At 36.2% G+C, this 25,748-nt stretch overlaps 1 protein-coding gene across 1 annotated transcript in view; it reads left to right on the top strand.

Moving 5' to 3' along the window:
- The window catches only part of pcca (propionyl-CoA carboxylase subunit alpha), a 249,052-nt gene that overhangs the window by 148,923 nt on the left and 74,381 nt on the right, over window positions 1-25,748 (top strand). The window contains exon 19 of the mRNA XM_002937086.5: window positions 14,332-14,434. Coding sequence (XP_002937132.1) covers window positions 14,332-14,434 — 103 coding nt within the window. The remainder of the gene's footprint in view (window positions 1-14,331; window positions 14,435-25,748) is intronic.

The following is a 25,748-nucleotide window of genomic DNA, read 5'->3' as shown; positions in this document are numbered from 1 at the left end:
TGATTGTAATAATGTATATTAGTGAACCACAAAAATTGGCAATTAACTGTCATTTGTACATATGACATTGTACATATATAAGCATTGGATTTGGCTGCTGCATTTCCTCCTATTTATAGTGTGTATATTCCTTTTGTGTCATTGGTACACACACTGTTCTTGCAACAGTAAAGTATACACAACGTTCTAGATTTTAAAGTGTAAAATCAGCAAGAAGATTGCAGTTATTTACCACATTTACAGCATACCTTTGTAGGTAAGTGTTTTTTTCAGTTGCTGAGATGAACCAGGCTGATATATAAAGTCAGACTAAAAATGAATTCTTATATAAAATGCAACAGTGAAATAAGTATGCTCGAAAGGTTACCTCATTATTGTTAGACCAAAATGGTTTGGTTATAAAACCTAATCAATAACATCTTGGAACAGCCTTCAAAAAGCCATTGGTTACAAAAGGATACTGAATAGCATGTTTATATTAGTACAGTATAGCTAAGAAATCACTTTGCATCGCATACCAATGGCTTTGAAGCCACACATCTCTTTGAAGGAACTAAGGGAGATGGTACATACCCCCTCTGCAGCTATTTGATAACATTTCCTGCATCATTAATGTAAGCATAAAGGAATATGATAGTACGCAAGGGTATTAAAATGCAGGATTGACATTTGGTCAAAGTAGTTGAATTATGATCCCTAAAGAAACTGATTTGGCTTAAGGACGCTGTGTTTGTTGTGCACTGAGGCAAAAAAAAGCTCAGTTCAAGTATTTTCTATTTAATTTTTCTTCAAAGCTGAAATATTATGAATTATTTGTTCTCAAATGCAATTCATGTGTAAGAATTCATATGTGTGACTGCTAATTGGGAGTTGTGGAGAAATAGAATTATAGTGTTTGGATGAATGATTGTGGAACGTACATGTTCTAAAACAAGAAAGCAATACAGCCACTTCAGAAAATAGTAGTTGCACGTAGTGTGCAATGCCTACTTCAAAAAAGCATTTCTGATTTCTTTCAAAATGGGAACATGTCTAGAAACTAACCATTACCATCTATCCTGTTTGCTGTAAATATTTTCAGAGCTCTGTCCACCCCTAAAATAGTAGATAAATATTGGTGTAATGAGAAATATCTCATAATTTGTGGCCATAGTTTAAATAGTCTTCAACTTACTTTCCAGCTTTATTGAACTCTAAACATTTGTATCGCTATATTATAAGATCATGTGCACTTTTTGTAAATACTGTACCTGTCAATGATATGAGTGTAGCATTTAATCATTATTTGAGTTCCTAGCATTGGTTTAAAGATCCCATGTACTTAAGAGGGTACAGTCTGTTATTGAAAATGGATGGTAGAAAAGGAGGCAGTAGAGGTCATTTGGAGCAAATTGGTGCTTAATATGACGTTGTATACATTCGTTTATGAGTGGAAGGGATATCTTTCCAGTAGATGTGCTATGGAACATGCCATTTGGGCTGTACTTTTGTAGTTTAGCTTTACACAGTAGTAAACTGACCTCTTTAGAGGTGAAGATGTCATTGACTTTGAATTAAGAGCACAGATGCTGAAAGCTTACCTGACTATGCTGAATACTTCTTATTCGCATGGATTTAGCATTTGAACAATTGTGTAGAAACTCCGCTTTCATCTTTCCTATGCAGTGATGAACTTTTATGTTGGAAAATGTTGAAAGTACTCTATAGCAAAGCTAGTTTTTGTGTTTTTATTGGCGGCTGGCATCTTTTTAGAATTCCTTTTATCTAGCCATTCTGCGTGTATGCTTTTTCATCTAGGTTGTTGAAGGTTCTCAGAAATCTGTTTTGCACATATGAATGTATTATATCAAAAGGGCACAAAAGTCTCATTTTCTTTTTATTGTATTTCAAATATGATGCCATTTGTATTGAGTCTCTATTTGTGTCTATAACACTTGGGCGGGGTTGAAAAACATAGAAAATATAAAGAAAATAACCACTATGATACATCTAAAGTTTCATTAAAATTGCTTATGCCCTGTCCCAGGCATTTTAAGTGGGCCATCTGTCTAAACATCTCTCTATTTTTTCTGATCATTTCCTCGACTTATTCATGAGCCATGGGAGGGCTCCTTTGTAGTCTCCATGTAGCATGGTTCAGTCTACCCCCACTGAATACATCTATGTGCTTGCTTAACATATATTTCACAGTGCTCGAAATTCTCTGAACTTAGTTCAGATGAATGGCCTGCATGCTGGATGTCCCCCCTCTTTTTATTTTTCTTTCTTTTTTAAAATTCCTTCAAGGATTTGTATGTGAAACTGACCTCACTTGCCACAGAGCCAAACACATTATTCTTGATCATTTTACATCCCACCTGCTGTTATTACTATGATGATGATTTTTTTAATGACTATTTCAGTCTGGACCATTGTTTTAAGCCAATATTTTGTTTTATTCATAGCTAATTGTACTTCTTTGAAGTCATTATAATGTATCTTTTTATTGAATACATATGTTCATTTGGATAAGAAAAATATTTCACTAAATATTATTGTATTCACATTACAAATTAGGTAGTGAAAAATTTAGTACTAAGGGATGATTTATTAAAATTAAAACCTAAAGGTCATTTTTATCAAAGTAGATTATTATTAACACGTATTTAAAGCACCAGTGTATTCCATATTTGCGTGTTCTGTCAGAATGTGTTCGACTGTCTTAAGTAGTCAAACAACATTCTGTTCTATTAGGTGATGAGCTCTAACAACCCACCAAATCACCAATCCCCCCAAAATAATGACCATTGGGGTAAAATGAATACAAGTCAACCTAATGGGGGAGTAGCGGTTCAGAGAGGCTCTTTTCCATGCTCAATAGCTTGGTAATTCTGAAAAGATCAATTTATTTTTCTTTGTTTTTTTTTTAGAAATTGATCATTACATAGTTACATAGGGTTGCAAAAGGAATAGAGTCCATCAAGTTCAACTCTTCCAATTAAACCCAGCACACACAACCTATACTTACCAATCTATACAATCACATACATAAACTATATATACAACCATTAATGCTAACTGTAGATATTAGTATCACATTACTACCTGGTATAATCTACTGATCTTTAATAAATAAACCCATCAGTCTTTGTGTGTCCGATAAATTAAGCTGTTCAACCATACAAAATAGTGGCATTTATTGTTGTAAAGTTTATGCCATCTATAAATAATTACAGTGACTTCAGATTATTTGGACTATCATTGGCTATGGCTCCTGGTGCTAGTCTTTCTGCCAACTGTGCATAGATTTCTTTTCCTTTTAAATCTAATATACATCTAATATATGGAGCATCACTCCACCCCCTGTAATTTTTCTTGAAGTCAACAGGGAACATTTCCAAAAATGCAGCAACAATTCCAGAATTTCTGTGCCTAAAATGTCAAATCATGTCCAGAAATACTGCACAGTACATCTGTAATAAAACATGTTTGGCATAGCCAAGGTATTTTATTGCAATAGTGTTATGTATGCGTGTATAAATACATAGGAATGGGACCTGTTACCAGACTGCCCGGGTTTTTGCAAAAGGAGTTGTTACATAATATGGATCTCCTTACTTTAGCTGCTAAAAATGATTTAAACATTAACTAAACCCAGTATGGTTGTATTGCTACCAATAATTAATAATTATATGCTTTTTGAATTATTTGATTAAAATGGAGTCTACGGAAAATGGCCTTCTCAAAGTTTTTGGGATAACAGGTTTCTGCATAATGGATCCCATACCTGTAGTGTTGTTTTGCTATCAGCATGGATTAGTTAATGTTAATCCTAAATTACTATCTTATTTTTAAAGCAAAATCACTTAAAAATTAAGAATTGTTTGTTTAAATCGAAAATGATCTTCATGTACTACAGAGCTTTTTGGATAAAGGTTTAACCAATATATCTCCTACCCGTGCGTTTTTACACAGACATACACATATACATAATGCATCTTAGAGTAGGGCATAACCTTATGGAATAAAATGCCAGGGTACAAGTAACAGTTTGAAATTGAAAGACAACACTGCATTGCCCACTGAAAAAGTTTTTTTATTGCTTCATAATATCAATTGTCATCTTCTTTGGTGATTTAAAGCAAAAGGTGAGGAAAAGTAGTGGACACACATCATGCACACAAAGATTCATAAAGCTTTAGATGTCTACATATAAGAAACTAAACCCTAGAAACCAATAAGCTTAATCAAGCAGAAAATGATGTGTGCTTGTCATATAAGCTATAATGTTACATTATGCAAAGTATGATGCAAATTGAACTGGTTCCTGAATGGGAAGTAGCCAAAAGCTATCCTAGCAATTTTCAAGGGCAAGCGCACACGCACCACAATATGAGAAATCAACAGCTTTTTTCATGGACCTAAAACACATTTCTCACACCTAACATCATCACAATCCAGGAAGGTAAGTGATTGTAGAACAGGAGTCACTGTTTTTATGACTTTTCCTGTCTTAAGCAGAAGGGAATTGAAATTTAACTACAATGGTAACTTAACTACAAAGCTAACAGAGAAAAGTAACTTCTGAGTCTAAAGGCTTTTTTCAACAGAATAAAAGCTGCACAAAACAAAAATCAGCTGTGCAATAAACATATGCACATATCTAAGAGAATGGCACAGATGGAGAATATAATATATATATACAGGTATAGGATCCCTTATCAGGAAACCCGTTATCCAGAAAGCTCCGAATTATGGAGAGCCTGTCTCCCATAGACTCCATTTTAATCAAATAGTTCAGAATTTTAAAACTGATTTCCTTTTTCTCTGTAGAAATAAAACAGCACCTTGTACTTGATCCCAACTAAGATATAAATAATCCTTATTAGAGCCAAAACAATCCTATTGGGTTTAATTACTGTTTTATTGATTTTTTAGTAGACTTAAGGTATGAAGATCCAAAGTACAGAAAGACCCCTTATCCGGAATACCCCCGGTCCAGAGCATTCTGGATAACGGGTCCTATACCTGTAATATACTGTATATATATATATATATATAATACCCACATATTCAATTCCTCTCTGGCTTCTGGTACTTTTCCCTCTCTATTCAAACAAGCATGTGTCAAACTCATTCTTAAAAAGGCTACGCTGAACCCGTCCTGCCTTTCTAACGACCGTCCCGTCTCTCTCCTGCCCCTAGCCTCTAAACTCCTGGAACGTCTTGTCTTTTCTCGTGTCACTAACTTCCTCTGCACCCATAATCTGCTGGACCCTATGCAGTCTGGTTTTCGGCCTGCGCACTTCACTGAGACGGCCTTAAGTAGAGTGGCAAATGATCTCCAGACTGCCAAGGCCAAAGGATGCTACTCAGTTCTCATTCTCCTAGACCTTTCCTCTGCTTTTGATACTGTCGACCATTCTGTCCTTATGCAAATTCTCTATTCTCTGGGTATCCGGGATCAAGCAGCATCCTGGTTCTCTTCCTATCTCTCTAACCGCTCCTTCTCTGTTGCTCTTGCTAACAAATCCTCTACCCCGGTTCCGCTTTGTGTGGGGGTGCCTCAGGGCTCTGTGCTTGGTCCTTTGCTGTTCTCCCTGTACACTCTCTCTTTAGGAGACCTTATTTCTTCTTTTGGTCTTAAATATCACTTATATGCAGATGACATCCAGATATATTTAGACACCCCTGCATTAACTGCTGATGTTCAAACCCAGATTGGTAACTGCCTCCTAACCATATTAATAACCTGCCGTTTTTTCCTCCACAATATTGCCAAGATACGCCCCTTTCTTTCGCAAGTAACAGCTAAAACACTAATCCATGCCCTTATCCTTTCCCGCTTAGATTACTGCAATCTCCTACTGACCGGCCTCCCAGACTCCCACCTCTCTTCCCTGCAATCAATTTTAAACTCTGCTGCCAGGATCCTCCTGCTCTCTCCGAAGAGGGAACCTGTTCAGCCTCACTTAAGCTCTCTTGCATGGTTACCTGTAAAGCAAAGGATAGCTTATAAAATCCTTCTGCTAACATTCAAAGCCCTTCACTCCTCTGCTCCTCACTACATTTCTTCACTGGTCTCCCTGCACGTTCCTGGTCGTCTCCTCTGATCCTCTCAGAGCCTCCGTCTGTTTACACCATCCACACCCACTGCGCTCTCTCGTCTTAAACCTTTCTATCTCGCTGCTCCTTACCTTTGGAACTCTATCCCTGAATCCCTGCGTAGGGGACACTCACCCACTCTCTTTAAGAAAAAGCTCAGCTGTTTTTTTTTTTGTTTTTTTTGCCCAGTTCTGCACTTAAGGGCAAATGTCCATACCTGGTGCACTCTTACCTTCCAATTTGTGCCTGTATGTTACCCAACCACTTAGATTGTAAGCTCTACGGGGCAGGGACCTCCTTCCTACTGTGTCTCATACCACATGGCAACAACCATGTGAAAACAAGATGCAGTGTAGGCAGCTGTACCTACTAAGTAAGAATGGCTTAAGATTCAGAAAACAGCAACTATATAAATCAGTTATGTGTAGTAAGGATGCCTGTATGGCATGTTCTGAAAAACCTGCAGACTTTCTCTGTTGCATGTTAATAACTTGTTAATAATCCAGGATTCGGTGCATCCCTACACATAAGACATGAAGTTGAAGAGTCGATTTGAATATCAATGATTGGTAATATTTACAGTTGTCCCATACTTCCATTCCAAAATATCCTTCATACTGGTACTTATTTAAGCTATATCAGGTTTCTAGGTGACATCTACCTTCTGATTTACGTGTTTTCCCATATCAGTTAGCCTTTTTACAAACAAATTTTTACTTATCTACAGTTTTGCTGAAATTTCTAAGATACTTTACTATAATGGCTTTTGCCATGGGATTAGTGAGTGGCCAGTAGAATTAATATATGTTATTTATTATTCTTAGTTAAGCAGCTGTCCGCTGTACCTCTGACTGTTGCTCCTTTTCCAATACCCCTTTTTATAATAGTTTGCTGTACAGGTGTGGGACCTGTTATCCAGAATGCTCGGGACCTGGGCTTTTCCGGATAAGGGATCTTTCTGTCCAAATACAGGGCAATCTTGGAAGAAAACCTCTTGGAGTCTGCAAAAGACTTGAGACTGGGGCGGAGGTTCACCTTCCAGCAGGACAACGACCCTAAACATAAAGCCAGGGCAACAATGGAATGGTTTAAAACAAAACATATCCATGTGTTAGAATGGCCCAGTCAAAGTCCAGATCTAAATCCAATCGAGAATCTGTGGCAAGATCTGAAAACTGCTGTTCACAAACGCTGTCCATCTAATCTGACTGAGCTGGAGCTGTTTTGCAAAGAAGAATGGGCAAGGATTTCAGTCTCTAGATGTGCAAAGCTGGTAGAGACATACCCTAAAAGCCTGGCAGCTGTAATTGCAGCAAAAGGTGGTTCTACAAAGTATTGACTCAGGGGGCTGAATAATTACGCACACCCCACTTTGCACTTATTTATTTGTAAAAAATGTTTGGAATCATGTATGATTTTCGTTCCACTTTTCATGTGTACACCATTTTGTATTGGTCTTTCACGTGGAATTCCAATAAAATTGATTCATGTTTGTGGGTGTAATGTGACAAAATGTGGATAGTTCAAGGGGGCCGAATACTTTTGCAAGCCACTGTATTTTTCTCCTTATAGTTTCCCAACACCTATAGTGGAAAGAATAATGCTCTGAATGCCTCACTATGGGGAATAGAAGCATACAAACTGGCTTGTTATATTTGACCAATAACACATTTTGTGGCAACAGACTTGTTTCCAACGCTGCTGTCCCCAGTGAAGACAAAGGTGTAGCAAACAGACTAGGTTTGTGTAAGGTATTGACAACAATGAAGATCACTGAAAGGAACTGGCAGGATTTAAGCATTATTATTTTGTGTTTAAAATATAGTTTTTAATCAACTTTATATTGTAAAGTGTGTTAAAGATTCTGTTAGCAAGGCTTGACTTTGTTGACATATATTTATGTCTGGCATATGTCGCCCAATGATATGCTTACATTGGACTATTTCATACTTAAAGGACCAGTAACACCAAAAAAATGAAAGTGTTTTAAAGTAATTAAAATATATGAACTGCTGCCCTGCACTGGCAAAAAAGTGTGTGTTTTCTTCAGAAACACTACTGTAGTTTATATAAATAATATGCTGTGTAGCTATGGTGGCAGCTATTGAATCTGGAAAAAAAGGCTCACAAAATGGTTTTGTATCATGGGTTTGTAATCACTGCCCTGTCGAGCTACCCATGGGTGGTTAGGACACACTTATCCTTGTGGTATGCTCATAAGTACAGGTATGGGATCCCTTATCCGGAAACCCATTATCCAGAAAGCTCCGAGTTACGGAAATGCCGTCTCCCATAGACTCCATTTTAATCAAATAATTCAGAATTTTAAAACTGATTTCCTTTTTCTCTGTAGTAATAAAACAGTAACTTGTACTTGATCTAAGATAGAATGAATCCTTATTGGGGATAGAACAATTTTATTGGGTTTATTTAATGTTTTATTGATTTTTTAGTTGACTTAAGGTATGGAGATCCAAATTATGGAAAGATCCCTTATCCGGAATACCCTTGGTCCCGAGCATTCTGCATAACGGGTCCTATACCTGTACTTTGTGTACTGGTGCATCATGGATTCCTTTTTTTTATTCATAATCACCAGGGACGGGACTGGCCTTTTTTTTTTATGTACTTCCAGTCACCAAAATAACTGTTCTTTTACCTTGGACAGATTGTCTTTTTTTTTTTTTTTTTTTTTACATGGAAACCATCTCTGTCAGCATAGCAAGATAGAAATCTAACTACATCGATAAAAAAAAAACAAAGAGATAACCACAGGCCTAACAAATATTTGTTTTTAATTCTTTTGTTAGGATAATGAATTAAGTCTTAAGGAAAGGGCTATATCTGTATATCTATATGTGTGTATACATACAACACAAGTACATGGTTTGTGTAGCAGGCTGAAAGCGCTGAAAATGGCTACTGCCTGCTGACCTGAGAGAACAAACGTGTTGAACTACAGAATCGATAGCAGAGATTAATTCAGCTGAGGGCTTATTAAATCATTCAGGTTTCATATGGTTCTCAGCACAGCAAATATTTTGATCAGTTTCACACACAAGCAATTCTCGGCCTCTCTAATCCAGGGAAGGTGCTAAGAGGTGTCAGTATATAGTTGTATTTCAGCATTATAAATCAAGCCTTATGTATTATCCAATCAAAATATTTCACTCCTCTTTTCTCTGACACCTTTTCTGTCACACAGCAGGTGTCTCTTGCACAACTCACACTGATGTCTCAAGCCGTCGTCATGGATACTTTGAACTTTCCACCACACTCACCTGTCAAAACACTGATTAGAAGTGTTCCATGTACCTACAACTCAAGGGGGAATTGCATTTCCATTTAATTCTAAAAGCATACAGTTTGCCTTTCCCCCTCACATTACAGACTTGCCTTCCGCAGTATTATTGAATATCTATCTAAACATCCATTTATCATATGTTCCATAAGCATCTCTTTTTGTACTTTATTTTTTGTTTGTTTTTCAACCTGTTTTTACTGGTATTTATGACTGTTGAAATATTTTAATGTAACTAATTATTGCATATATAGAACATATTTGCCCTGCCTTTGTTTATATACATATATATATATATATAAAACCAGAAGGGTGGCACACCGCTTTAATTATATACCCAGGTGCATGGTAAAAATATAACCCAATCATACAAAAAAGACCAGCAACACTGGGATTTCTGTGCAAACCAAAAAAGTACATTTAAATGTGCATATACAGCCGACGTGACATTTTGGTCCTCCCTTTTTTGATTTGCACAGAAATCCCAGTGTTGCTGGTCTTTTTTTGTATGATTATATATATATATATATAGAATGTAATGGAGATCTGCACATCACAGGGCTTAGAGGTGATAAAGAACACTTTATTTGGAGCCTCCAAATAAAGTGTTCTTTATCACCTCTAAGTCCTGTGATCTCCATTGCATTCTGAATACCTTATTTTCCGGACTACACCCAGGCCATCAGAAAGAGGAATTAAACGTGAGTGCCTGCTACCATGGACTGTGTATATATATATATTTATATATATGAGTATGTAAAGCCCTGTGAGTGCTGTAATTTTTTGCATCTTTATTTTACTTTTCCGCACTGGCACCCAGCTTTCAACCCCATCGCATGATGTGCTGTATACATAAATATACAGGTATGGGATCTCTTATCCAGAAACCGTTATCTATAAAGCTCCGAATTACGGAAAGCCTGTCTCCCATAGACATAAAACAGTACCTTGTAATTGATCCCAACTTAGATATAAATAAACCTTATTGGATGCAAAACAATCTTATTGGGTTTAATTAATGATTTTTGATAATGGGTTCTATACCTGTATATAAAGCTGGTCAAGACTGGTGCATTTAATTGCAAATGTCCTTAAAGCTTTTTAAATATGGCATATTCGCAAATTGCAAATATTTATGTGCACACTCTATGCACACTATGTGCATCCAAGTTATTCCACAATTTTAGTGGTGGAAAAAATATTCACCAAACTGATTTTGCAAATTGCTCATGCAAGCCGCCAGTGTGGTTAGTGGAGTACCGCAGGGGTCAGTCCTTGGTCCTTTGCTTTTTAACTTGTTTATTAATGACCTGGATGTGGGCATAGAGAGTACTGTTTCTATTTTTGCTGATGACACTAAATTGTGCAAAACTATAAGTTCCATGCAGGATGCTGCCGCTTTGCAGAGCGATTTGACAAAATTGGAAAACTGGGCAGCAAACTGCAAAATGAGGTTCAATGTTGACAAGTGCAAAGTAATGCACTTTTTTAGAAATAATGTAAACGCAAACTATCTACTGAATGGTAGTGTGTTGGGGGCATCCTTAAGAAGGATCTAGGGGTTTTTGTAGATCACAAGTTGTCCAATTCCAGGCAGTGTCATTCTGTGGCTACTACAGCAAATAAAGTGCTGTCTTGTATAAAAAAGGGCATTGACTCAAGGGATGAGAACATATTTTTGCCTCTTTATAGGTCCCTGGTAAGGCCTCACCTTGAGTATGCAGTGCAGTTTTGGGCTCCAGTCCTTAAGAAGGATATTAATGAGCTAGAGAGAGTGCAGAGACGTGCAACTAAACTGGTAAAGGGGATGGAAGATTTAAGCTATGAGGTTAGACTGTCGAGGTTGGGGTTGTTTTCTCTGGAAAAGAGGCGCTTGCGAGGGGACATGATTACTCTGTACAAGTACATTAGAGGGGATTATAGGCAGTTGGGGGATGTTCTTTTTTCCCATAAAAACAATCAGCGCACCAGAGGTCACCCCTATAGATTAGAGGAACGGAGCTTCCATTTGAAGCAGGGTAGGTGGTTTTTCACGGTGAGGGCAGTGAGGCTGTGGAATGCCCTTCCTAGTGATGTGGTAATGGCAGACTCTGTTAATGCCTTTAAGAGGGGCCTGGATGAGTTTTTGAACAAGCAGAATATCCAAGGCTATTGTGATACTAATATCTACAGTTAGTATTACTGGTTGTATATATATAGTTTATGTATGTGAGTGTATAGATTGGTTAGTATAGGTTGTGTGCTGGGTTTACTCGGATGGGTTGAACTTGATGGACAATGGTCTTTTTTCAACCCTATGTAACTATGTAAATATGTAACTCATTTGCGAAAACTTCATTTTATCTATTTGCTTATCATTAAAGGAAACTATCATTAATGTTTCATTTTTTCCAAACCATTTTAATGATCTAGTTTGCCTTTGAAAACTAAACTAAATTGCATACAGTTACCTGCAGTAATTTCTGTGTTCTTGTAATCTTTGCTTATGATATGCTTTCATCTTTAGCAGTCCCATGACCCTGTATTTATTTGTGTACATGTAGGGGTTTTCCATACCCTGATAGATGTTGGGATATGTAATGCTGTATTTGCTTAGTTTATAATGGGCAAAAGACAAGTAAAATCTCTGACTTCCTACTATGTCTTGCCATTGTTGATTAGATCCATATTTGCAATTGTGGCAGAGAGCGTTATGTACCTCTTCTCCCCTTAAAAAAAACACAGGCTACATCCTAACTCAGATGCAATAATTCAATAACATTATTATTTTATTTTGATCTTAGCATCAGTTGGATCCATCTCTCCTACTTCCTTCAGTTGTTCCTATTATATTCTTTACCTGTCAAGAGCAACCAGCCTCGGTAGTAAAAGAGTAGAACTTTTCCCGAACCGTAATTGCACCTGTCACACAAAGGGAAGAGCAAAACTGCAAAAATAAGAGTGTCAGAAGGTTATCCTGTGTCTGCTGAGCATTCCTTTAAATAGAAAGTTTCCCTTCTTAATATATAGCATGTACTGTCACCTGTTTCTTCACTGATACTGTCATGTCATCATCAAATATACAGCCTCTCTCTCACTTTTCTATCAATACTACAACATTCTTCATTGACCAAGAGCTCTGATCATTTGAAACACATAACTGGCATGTTGCCTCTGCTTAGTGCCTTTAATCCTGTAAGTGCCTTTTTGACCTGCTGAGCTCTTTTGATTGCTCATCATTTTATCAATGCTGGTTTTGAGCTAATAATTCAAAGAAACCACCTTGCCCCAACATCTCTTGTTTTGTTTTTTTAACTTTTTATCAACATTTTTAATGTTTTAACCAAAATTTTCCTTTTTGCTAAACTTAATTTACACACTGATCTCTATTTTGTGTATTTTTTCTCTTTGACCTTAGTCTGCTGTTGTTATCATTTACTGACAACCCGTATTGTTAAGATTTATTTGTCTTCGGTAGGTGAGTTCAGTCAGCATATAGGTTTTAGGGGTGTCTGCCTCCTAATAATTGTTTAAAGTCTTTAGATTCTGTCAAATTTCGGATGAGCTGATGAAAGGTTTCACAGGCAGTCACTGTCTGTTTCGGCCTATGTGTACTTGAAATTCCTAGGGCCTATGTGGAATCTCAGTCTGGACCTTTTTATGATTGGCTTTTGATAAACCCATGTGGAATACCAGCCTGCCAATGTCTGTGATTAGCAGTCAGGTGTTTATACATGTTTCCAAGTCTTTTTTATTTCTATAAAATTCATTTTACTGTGAAAATCTGAAATAGTATTTGGGAAACCAAAGCTACATACAAGTTTTTTCTTTTCCAGACTATGGGGCCCATTTACCAAAGTTCGATTGCCTCCGAATAAAAAACAAACAAAAATATTTTTTCAAAGTTTTTCATACCTTGTGTATTTTCGCCGTTTTTTTCGCTAATTTGTGCAACTTTTTCATACAAAAATTACACAGCAAAACTGTATTGTCGCACCGAGTACGAAAGTTTTGGATTCATTCAAGCTTCGGTATCGTGACTTTCCTTGGGCCAGGTTCGGACATTTACAATAGTTGGATACAAAAATTTTGTGACTTTCGGATTGCCAATACAATATTATCATGACTAATACGATTTCTTCTTAAGCATTTTTGTGATATTTGCGATCATCAGAAATTATCGTATTTAATCTGAATTTTACCCATTTTGGGATTCGAACTCGTACTTTGATAATTCAGCCCCTGTGAGTCATCTTATGAGGTCTCTCACATATTCAGAACTTTTTGTCCTCACCAAAGTCCCACTGTCATCATAAAATTGTTAGATTGTACAGCGCTGTGTATCCTTGTAGCCCTTTATAAATAAAGTTATACAGGTTTCGGACCTGGGATTTTCTGGTTAAGGGATGTGATATAAATCATTTAAATGTTATATAAATCCAGTCGGATTGTTTTGCCACCAATATTCAGCTTAGAATTAAGTATATGGTACTGTTTTATTATTACAGGGAAAAAGGTAATCATTTATTTACAATTATTTGCTTAAAATGTAGTCTATGGGAGATGGCCATCACATAATCTGGAGCTTTCTGGATAACGGGTTTCTGAGTAAGGGATCCCATACCTGTACATACATACATGATGTTATGTTACTGCATGCTAGGCAAAGCATGAAGATGAATATCAGATTGTTTGCATAGGAAAAAGCTCTTGCGGGTAGGGCTCTCTGATCCTATATTTAATCTGTAACCCTTGTTTGTTAAGTTTTTATGAGACCCATGTTTGTTATAAATTAATATAAAGCTCTGTGTAACTTGCTATATAAATAAATATCTTTGGAGTAAGATAAGTTTTTTTTATAGGTAATAATCAGTTTGGTTAATTAATTGGTTAATTAATAAAAATAGTGACTGCTGCAATTAAAAATAGAAGCCTAAAAGTAAAGTTGTGTTCTGCCTTCCTTATAGAGTTCCCATTGCCAAAAATGATGTGAACAGCTGGGACCTCTCTGTTCAACTGGATGGTAAAAGCTACTCTGTTCAAGTCTCCAGGATAAATGATACCTTTTCAGTAAGTTCTATTTAACTCAAACCTTCTTTGGTCAAACAGGTTACAGCAGGTATAAGCAACCTTTGGCATTCAACTGCTTGGGAAATTGCAGCTCCACACATTCCCTCAGCAGGTAAACTGTCAATAACTTCTAAATGCAACCCATTTACATTGCTTTTATCTAGGTAACATGCTTGTTTGAAGATGAAGTGAATGTTTATTAATTGGTTATTAGCAGGGTAGTGGTACATTTTTATATAGCGGGGCTCTTATAGTGACTTGGCAAATTTGCAGTATATTGACACAGCTAATAATATTATTGAATTTCTTTAAAAAAAGGAAACTCTAACAATATACAGTGAATAGATGATTACTTTCTAAATGAAAGTATTTTTCTACCTTCATATACTTTTCTTTAAAGAGTTTAACTGATAAAAACCCTATATATTATAAGACCTTAAGGATTCTATATGAAATTGATACATTTTAAGTAAGAGTACAACTGTCCTTTTTTCTGAATTGTTAGTCTTTCTGCAGTGCACCTGAATTTTCATTTTTATTATACCTTCCAAAGAAAGTTATAAGGCACTCCTCCCCCTTTTTGTTGTCTTTTCTTTCAGGCATAAAGTCAGTATTTAGAACATAAATTATTTGAAGGGGTGTGTGAGATCCCATCACCTATTTTTGATCCTCGGTGTCTCTATGTTAGAGTGCTTGAGGGTAGGTTAATAGAAAGGTAAAGTCTAATAGAATGAAAGTCTGTAAAAAGTTTAGTTATAGAAGAAAAACTAAAAAAAACCCAAAACATAACATATTTTGATATCATAATTATTGGTCTGTACATACGTATAAAATGTATTTTCTAAGCATTATCAAAATATCTACTTACTATTACATATATTTATAACTGATTCACATTTGTATGATATAGTTACGTATTGATTTTGTTTAATATTTTTGAATTTTAAAAAGGAAAAAAAAACAGCTGCTTGATTATGAGCTGCTGTACCCCACATTGTCTTAAATGGCCAATTTCCCCAAGATAATTTACATTTTAACCAAAATTTTAACTTAAAATAAGCTTCTGTATTCTCTTTATATATGAGTTTTGTACCATTTCTGAAATAAGCAATTATCCTTCGTCCTGTCCATCTCAACATGAAAGCTTTTGAGCTACCAGGCAAAAACCCCCCAAAACTCTTGCACAATCCTGGATGTAGAAACCGAAGGTGGCCATCAATGTTAAGATCTGCTTGTTTGGCGAGGTTGCCCTAGGGCCAAATGATTGAATTACAACGATGGGCATAGGTTGGACCAAGGAAACAATCTGATCCCCCCCAATCCGATGGGAAAATCAAACCTGCCTGATTGACACCTGGCCAATTTACGGGCAGATATCGATCAGGAAGGCCCCATACCTGGGCAGATAACTTCAGAGAGTGGGACAGTGAAGAGTAACTTGATTATTTCAAAAGCAGTACAGAATTTTAGTTAATTATGTTTTGCATGAAATTAAGAAGTTTCCCTTGAAGATTACATTTTTTTTTTTTTAGAGGACCACTAATATTGGTATATATATCAATCATGGCCATCTATAATTTTTTCATTGTTTTTTGCATTGTATCGTTGTATTTTGTTGCATATTTCAAGTGAAACTTACTGCAGTTAAACATCCATAAAAATAAAATGAATATATAATACATATCTTTAGCAAATAGACTATGCATTTGTGTTACAGTGTATCATATATCTAATGTTTATTAATGTGCTGAAGCAACATCACAGTTTTTTCCTGCTGCAGACAACCCAGCGCCACACTAATAAAATGAATAGTTGGTTGTGCCAATTTTATGCACAAGTTAGTGATTTATTTTTAGTGGATGAAACAGATTTTGGTATAATTCAGCTGTTTGGCTTACAAACCTGCTACCAACAGCTTGTTCAAGTGGCTTGCAGCTTCAAAAATAGTTGATGGATATATTAAAATTGATTTATTATCTCAAAATATGAGAATCATAGAATCCTAGAAAAACATATTTCATTTACTGTACTTAGGATGCAGTATATGAAACAATATGACAAACTATACAATCTGCCAAAATTGGAAGCTACACCCAATGCTGGGATAAAGGATAGCCCTACTTAATAATTAAAATTCATTCTCACCATAAGAAAATATTGGCACATCCTATACTTTTCCCCACTAATATGCTGATGTGCATTATTTCAAGAATATGGGTAATAACAGCAATGTAAGGCTGCCATAACATTGTTCAAACCATATATATATATATATATATATATATATATATATATATGCACACATATAATGTCTGGGTTTTTTTTTTTAAATATATTTTGTACATCCTGCCTTGAAATGAGCACTTTGTGAGACATTTCATCTCACCATGTAAATGGGTCAAGAACACGGGGCTTTGGCTATAAAGAGGCAAGGAATCTATGAGAGGTTTTCTGATTCCCTTGGTGTAATGTCTCACAATCTGTTTCAGCTAGGGTACTTTTTTTTATCTTTGAATCATTTGCATTCCATCTTCTTGTTTACATTTTTCCAGCTGCTGCTATAGACACTGTCATTCAGCTGTGTCAAAACACAGGCAAAAAGAACAATTTAATTGCGCCGACATTCAGAATGTGCGTTTCCCCCGATAAGTTTTCCCTTTGAGATCTTGCTAGCATTATTGCAAAAAAAGACGCTGTTGTAGTGTGAAAGTGCATCAGCTGTGACTAAATGTTTTGATACAGCCTTCTCAAAGGAGTGACTAGTGGCTTCTCCTTTAATGTGTGAAGCCGTTTCAGACACAGTTCCTCACATGGATCTAATTAGTCTTTCACAGGGACTGGAGGTCCATTTCTTGCAGCTGAATTCTTATTTCATTCCCCTATAACTAGAAACACCTCTCTTCAAACGGGTTCCTTCAAAGAAAGGGGAGTTTAGGGTTGCATGTTTTACAGCTTTTTGATGTTGATTTCCCTTTAACTGAGAAGATCTTATGTTTATACAACTGTTATTATTAAGAAAACATAGCCGTGTTCAGTAGGGATCATTTAGCAATGTCAGTGACTGATCTGTGGGGCAGACGACAGGTCGCAATTGTGAAGATAATCACTGTACTTTTGCTAAACGATTTACACTAATTTCTAAACAGGATAGAAAGTACAAGTGTATTATTGTTGTATTATTGGTTTGCTTTCTGTGCAGAATACTATAATATGCTAGTGGAATTGTTTTGCCTCCAATAAGGATTGATTATATCTTAGTTGGGATAAAGTACTGAAAGATACTGTTTTATTTATGCAAATATGTTTTAAAAATGTCATTATTTGCTTAAAATGGACTCTATTGGAAATTACCTTACCATAATCTGGATCTTTTGGTTAAAGGAGAAGGAAAGGTATTTTTGCATTTTACTGCCAATAGATTAGCCACAATAGTGCAAGCTAGAGCTTGCTGAGTAAAGAGCCCTAGAAGGGCCCTCTGTTTAAGATAGCAGCTGCCATTTTAGTTGGTCTCAGTAGCTTCCGTGCTGCAGATTTGGCTGCTGGTAGCTCAGATTTTATGGGATGGGGTGCAAATTTTGATGAGACAGGGAGGAGGAGATGGGAGAGAGGAGCAAACTGAGCAGACTCCTGCCAGTGTCTTGAAGAATTTTTCTGAGAGCAGGAAGTCTGACACAGAAGAACATGTGTACACAAAAGAAGAAAATTCAGAATTCAGTGTTTCTTTTGAAAGAGAACTCAGTGCAGCGTTTCTGTGAGTGATTATGGCTGTATTTACATAGACCTTTCTGATAAAGATTACTTCGTTTTTACCTTTCCTTCTCCTTTAACCGGTTTCAGGATAACGGATCCTATACCTATACTATATATTGGGGCCAACATAATTCCTATAAATACCTATGTTGATTTAAAAATGTGTGCCCTCAAGGTTTGATTATGTGAACAGTATGTTTTACTGAGCTGCATACGTGTCATATCAAATCAAAGATTACAAATTATAGGGGACACTTTAATAACATACAGGATGTCACTAGAGATAGTTTTCCCCATTAGTATACATGACCTTTAAAATCAGAAATCTATAACCAAAACAAAGCAAGCTAATTTCAACAGTAGTAAATATACTGTATAGTACATACCTTTCAGAGAAGAACAATATAGCACTTACCTTCCTTGCCTCAGTATTTGCCTCAGTAATGAGAAAACAACCTTAACTGTTGAACAGCACTTAAAGAACTCAACAAGGCATCAAACCTTCTTCTGGTTTTTAGCACTTGCACAATGAAGTGTTCAAACCCACAGAAACAAATGAAATATCAGACTTCTAACTAAATTATACCAGCTAGAGAGACCGACATCATGAGACACAATTAAGAAGTTAAAAGGCACTAGGGGAAATATAACTACATTAGTCCTACAAGTTACACCAACTTAAGAGCAAGATGTATGGTATGGAAAACAATACCAATGCCCTCTTGATAAAGCAATTGTTAACCTAAATAGACAAGTCAGGACAGAACACATTATTACCAAAGACTAACAAATGGCAAATATATAACTGATACATTTATTAGCATTACTGCCTTGCAGCTCTGGGGTTCTAGGTTAGATTTCAGCCAGCTCATTATGTAAAATGATTTTGTATGCTCACCCCTTGCTTGAGTTAGTTTCCTATAAGATCCAGACACTCCATCAACCAATAAAAGTAGTTGAGACTTTTTTGCAAGAAATTAAACTAGAATTGAATACCAGTACCATAAGCTGTTAATTTAAACCAGCTTAATATATAAGATGTACCCAAAAAAATATGCAGATATAGACACCAACAGTAAGCCACAAATTACTGATAACACATTCTATTGACATGTTGGCAAGAAAAACAAAAATTGTTTACTATAAAGAAGGCTTTTATGTTCAGTATATCTCTTTATACCTAGACTACAGATTGCTCAATTATATCAAAACAGCAGTATAATTGTCTTCCAGAGCAGCCACAAAAACTACAAAATCATTAAGATGCAATTCTCAAGTTACCTAAGAGATATTAAAAAGAACAAGAATTTAAACCGTTGCACCATTAACAAAGCTTGAGCTAAAAGCACATAGAAAAAACCCCCAAAGTGGAAAGCTTTGTCTATACCCAGCAAATTGGACCAATGCTGGAGAAACTGTGGAGAACAGGGTTTCTTTCTACACATTTGGTTGACTACAACACAAGAAGATTATATTGGTGGTAAGATTATATACATGGTAAATTCTCTGATAAAGTATTTAGGTGTTTCATGAAACTGCTTAAAGGAACATGTAAACCCCATGCAGAAAAATTTAATCAGTGAATAGCCTCTTTGAAATCTTTCAATACCTGCCACACTGGTTTCCAGAGGTTAATAGTAAGGCTGCAACATCCCCTTAATCACTTAGATTTCCTTCTCCTCCTGTAACCCACTCGCCCCCCCCCCCCAGGAATTTGCTTTGGCTGTTGGCTTGTGGGCATGCTCAGTTGTTCTAAGCTCATATTACTAAACACGCCCCCCAGTCTAGCAGCCAGTGAAGAGATAGCATTGCTGGTTCCCATAGAAACTCAGCTCTAGCTGCCTGCTTCAGTTTTTTTCTCCTGAGCTCAGCTTTACCATTACAGTGCTCAAACAACTTCAACAAAAACTTCAGAGATGGTTCTGCCTGTGTGAGTCTGTATTCGTGATGAAATGTACGCTGAATAAGGGTCTGTGTGTGTATGCTGTTTGCAGATTTAAATGTATCTTATTATGTATCAGAGGAAAAATGGCCCCCGGGTAAAAGCTGGTATTTGCTTTAGGAGAATGTGATGATGCTGGCAAGCAGAGGGGATATATGCAGTACAAATGATGCCATTTGGGTGGGGGAGATGTGCCCAACTGATATACATTGTAGGCAAATGTAGGCTTTACATGTCCTTTAAGTCCATATGTGTCATTAGGGTTTATAGTAATATAATACTTGTTTTCCATAGCAACACTGCCCTGTGCATGTAGCAGACAACATAAATAAAAACATAAATGGTATCTTTTTTTTTTCTACAATAAGAAATTCTAATTTGCCCATTTTATATCTCTCTTCAAAACTAAATCCCATATTCAATGTGAGGTCTGAAGAGACAATTATATTACTCTCTGTCTCAAGTTTAAAACTACAGTGCCCTGGGACAAAAGACAATTTTTTCTTTGATTTACCCCTTTGCTCCTCAGTGTAAAATATTAAATCAAACTATTCAGATGTAATTAAAGTGCACAGTCAGACTTCCAGACATTAATTAAAAGTTATTTGCATACATTTCAGTTTCACCATGTAGAGATTACAACATTTTTTATACATAGTTCCCCTCATTTTTAGAGCACCATAACGTTTGGGACAAAGTAATGGTAGGTATATTAAAGCAGTCGTGTTTAGTACTTTGTTGCATGCAATGTCATCACCAGGTGCTAAGTATCTTCCCTGGTGATGCTCTGCCAAACCTCTACTGCAGCCACCTTCAACTGCTGCTTGTTCTGGATTTTAAATCAGCTTGACCGTTCAAGATTTTTCCTTTTTTTTAGCTTTGAGAAACTATTATTATCTTGTTGGATGATGAAGCGTCATCCAATGAGTTTGGAGGCATTTACTGGAACTTGAGTAGATAAGATGTTTCTAAAACCTCAGAATTCATTGTGCAAATGCCATCAGCATTTATATCATTAATGAAGATTGCCATTAATGAAGTGTGCCAGTACCTGTGGCAGCCATACATGCAAAGCATACATGCCAAGCCATAACACTCCCACCACCATGTTTAACAGATGAGCTGGTATGCTTGGTCTCATCTGTCCATAACACCTTTTTCAAGAATTCTGCAGGGTCTTTTAAGTACTTTTTTGCAAATTGTAATCTGGCCATTTTTGTGGCTAGCTAGTTATTTGCATATTGCACTGTAGCCTCTGTATTTCTGTTCATGAAGTCTTTTGTGGATAGTAGTCTCTGACAAAGACACAGCTGGCTCCTGAAGAGTTTCTGATCTGTTGAACAGGTGTTTGAAGATTTTTCTTAACCATAGTGAGGATTCTTCTGTCATCAGCAGAGGAGGTCATCCTTGGCCTACCAGTTCCGTCACGATTACAGAGCTGACCAGTGCATTCTTTCTTCTTTATGATATTCCATATTGATTTTGGTTATTCTTAAGTTTGGCCAATGTCTCTAATGGTTCTATTCTTTTTTTTTCGCTTCATAATAGCTTTATTGACTTTCATTGGCACAGTTTTTCTCCTCATGTTGAACACTGGCAACTACAGCCTCCATATAGGATGGATCCCTTAGAGCAGGGGTCCCCAACCCTTCTTACTCGTAAACCACAGTCAACTGTAAAAAGACTTTGAGAGCAACACGTTCATGGAGCCAAATAAGGGCTAAGATTGGCTATTAGGTAGCCTCTATGCACACTATCAGCTTACAGGAGGCTTTATTTGGTAGTAAATCTTGTTTTTATTCAAACAAAACTTGCCACCAGTTGCCACCAAATCAGGAATTCAAAAGTAACTACATGATTTGGGGGACACTGAGAGCAACATCCAAGGGGTTGGTGAGCAACATGTTGCCCCTGGTTGGGGATCACTGCCTTAGAGGCTTTTAAATAAACTCAACATTTTACCAAACTCAATTTCTTAAAATATCAGAATTTCTTAAAACTCCCACTGAATTCTGCATAAACTCAAAAGCTTTTAGATGCTAAAGTTTTATGAATGGCTTTTTCTAATTTTGTGCGCTTTTATAAATATCGAACATTCAAATTTTGGAAGCCCTCATTGTTGTCAATAAGCTCCTACCTCATTCCAAGTGGTATATAAAATATAGGAGCAACAGGGCACTAATGACACTTTCTAAACATTTACCTGTGAGATCATAAAACAATATTGTGTTATTCGTTCTTGATATAAGTTCTTTACTGCAGTTTCTTTAGCTGTTAAATTCATTACATTTCTGCATTTCAGACTTTTTTTTCAGTGTTCTTGCTCTCCTGTAAAATGAATATCCTTAAACCACTGTTTAAAAAAAGAAAAAAAAAATATATATATATATATTTAAGCAATCAAAATACTTGCAGTTTTCATGCACTTATTTGAGCTTTTAGAGCTTGAAAGTTAAAATAAATGCAATTTAATGGAAACTGTCATGCCGTTGACATATTTTGCAACTTATTTTGAGGCTTGAAGTTAACTGTTCCACATGTAATTTGTATAGCACTTTGGCAGTTTGCCCCAAAAGTGAGCAATGTAATGTGTTGGTAATATAAATAGCAAATTAGCATTTAAGCTACTGCACTTAAGTTATTTGATTTCACATGTGCCTCTAGTTGGCAAGAAAAGAGCGGAAATTAAACTCTCAAAAAAAATCTGAATGCATAAAGGAGCTTGGTTCTTTTGATTGAAACCACATACTTAGCATTTGATTTTAGCCAGTGCCAGTGGTAGGGAAAATTACAGCAGAAGAACAAATACATGGCAAGCTGTGAAAATGGCAATTGGCAATGCATGCCTTCTATGTGACTGCAGTATTTCTGCAAATTCATCCACAGCTCTTCTGTAATCTGTTATCGCTACAGGTATGCCAAATGGTTTTACCTTTATTTCGAGTGGAATTACTTCATACTCTTTTCATCTAATACGCTGCTCTTGCTAGTTTTCTAAAGATTTGTCATTTGATTCCTTTACTAAAATGGAGTCCTATAAAGATTTCTGAAAACTGAACGATTTTTTACTTCAGTTTATTTTGTAATTCTCTTATCTTGTTTTCAGAGATTGCCTTATTTCTTCAAATAGTCAGTATACAATAATGTTGCTATGCACAGATATGAACAGATTTTACAATATGTATTAATAATGCCATCCAGGAAAGCAGTGGTAGTATTTGCTCAAATATAGTTACAAATTAATTTTCATATTACAGTTTTTTCCTATGCCATGTACTTATTTTTCCTATCAATCAAGAAATAATTTACAAAGCAAAAATAACTAAGGATTTAAAACTGCTATATCTATCTATAATATATATATGTAGAGAGAGGGAGGGTGGAAGGGATATCCATTATCAATATGATAAACCTTTAAAAAATTATTTTCCTAATATAATGACTTATCTGATTTAAAATTTATCTCAGACTAAACTGGCAAGTACCGTTTGAGCAAACATTTTATATTCCAGGATTAATATAGATGGTTTGAGTTGGTTTTAGACCTTTGTTTTATTTATTTGCTACCTCCAACTGTGCATGCGCAAGCAGGTTCGTATCGGCGGAGAGACCCAAAGTGTCTTCAGTCAGAAAGAAGATGACGGTGAGGTACGGGCTGCACTTCTCTGCATTTTTAGTTAGGGGTTAGAGATAGGGACAGACATTAAACTTAAAAACAATGCTATAAGGGAGAGGTGAGGGGTGGTCTAGGCAGTAATAGTTATGGGTACTTTTTACCCCCTGGGGCTATAGTTCTCCTTTAAAGAAGGGGAATCCAGTAAAGCCTGGTCACACATACAACACATTTGTGGATGTGCATCATGGCTTGACCAAAGGAGGTTTCTGAAGACCTTAGAAAAACATTGTTGATGCCCATAAAGCTGGAAAAGGTTACATAACTATCTCTAAAGAGTTTGGACTGCACCAATCAACAGACCAAGCTACTTGGCTCCCTTGCACTGGAGCATTCTGTTCTGTGCTTCATGATTCAGTGTAGGAGCAACTAGTGCTAGTATACATACTCAACGTTGCTATAGCTAAGTGCTAGCAGGCCAAAGAGAATTGTAGAGTGTAGTGTTATACTTTTTGTGCCTGGTGTGTCTCTGGCTGTGATGGCACTAAGCTGCATCCAGATAATCATCCTGGAATACTCATGTACCAATATATATGTCTTGGCTTGATTATTAGGGCTTATGCATAATACAACAGAGCTGAAAATATTGATCCAGCTGCATAGTGTTTGAGGTAGTACACAGTGTTCACACGGGGGGTTCTGAGCAGTTATATACCCTCTTAAACACAATAGTGTGTTTATTTTTACTTTGCATTCTTAAAAATATATGTTTTTACACATACGCTACAAGAGGTTTTATGTATTTTTTTACCTTTATATACCCATTCCCATTATTTTCTTGTGCAGCTCTGAATAGACAGTCTCTCTTATTTAGTCTCCATCTCCTGAGCAGTTCTATCACAGGGACAGGAAGAGAATGAAAGAACAGGCACCACAGCCCACACAAAGATAGCAAAGGGTAACTGATCCCTGATCTCCTTGAAACGCATCACCACATCAGTAACAAAGAAATAGGACAGAATGGTTTATATTCAGAGAGGCACTAATTAGACTGGGGTGGGGAAGGTCATTTTGCTTTCTCTATGAGAGCTGTTGAGGCAAGATTCACACAAAATGTGCTAAGCAAGCTCAGTGCAGTTGATCTGTTTATTCAGTCTACTGTGTAGTGTTTAGTGCTCTAGGCCATTGTAGTACATAAGGATTGTAGAGGAATATATACTGAACGTAACAACGTTTAGCAATGAGAAAGCAGGTTATCATTCAATGGCTATAGGCTGCACTGGAGTTTTATCTCATCTACATACTCTCCTATTTCGTCCCAAACTAACCATGATATTTTTTTATTTAACTGTTTCCAAATATAGCAGGTATATTGTAAGCAGGGCGATTGATATATAATTGTTGAAAACAAAGCATAATAGTATATATTCTATTAGGGAGAGAATTTTTAAGGGTGCAGAAATCATAGTGTAGCCTTCTACAAAGATAATAAACCAATTTGGTTTTTTTTTTGTTCTAATTTTCTTGATTTGTAACCATAGCAGCACTTGATAAATACTGATTTAGACTAGGCTTAACAGTAAAACAAACTCTGAATAAGCAGATTACATTGTGTTTGTTTTTAGCTTTTTATTTTTAAGGCAGATATTCTGAACACTTGATATTCAAACATCTGTAAAGCAGGGATTTATTGACTGATGCCACAATAGCAGCTTTTTTTTTATAATCTTTGAGAAATTTGCCAAAAAGGTGGAATAGCCCACTGTGGTGTGAGATAAGTGTTGATGGACCAGATTTGCTACATCTTTTTGAGGCTATAGACTAGCAAGGTGACTATTACTAGCCTGATCATGAGAATCACTAGGGCATTACTGTTGATGTTAGCTAATGTCAAAGGGTTGTACATACATTGGTGTTATAAAACAAGTCCTAAACCTATAGATATAGATATATTTTTATAAACAAAATGCAAATCTTCCCATGCTCATTGTAGAAAAAAATCCTTTCAA

Source organism: Xenopus tropicalis, chromosome 2 (assembly GCF_000004195.4).
Source record: "Xenopus tropicalis strain Nigerian chromosome 2, UCB_Xtro_10.0, whole genome shotgun sequence".
NCBI lineage: Eukaryota > Metazoa > Chordata > Amphibia > Anura > Pipidae > Xenopus > Xenopus tropicalis.
The sequence above is the reverse complement of the archived record's forward strand: the minus strand, read 5'-3'. Positions and strand labels throughout refer to the sequence as shown.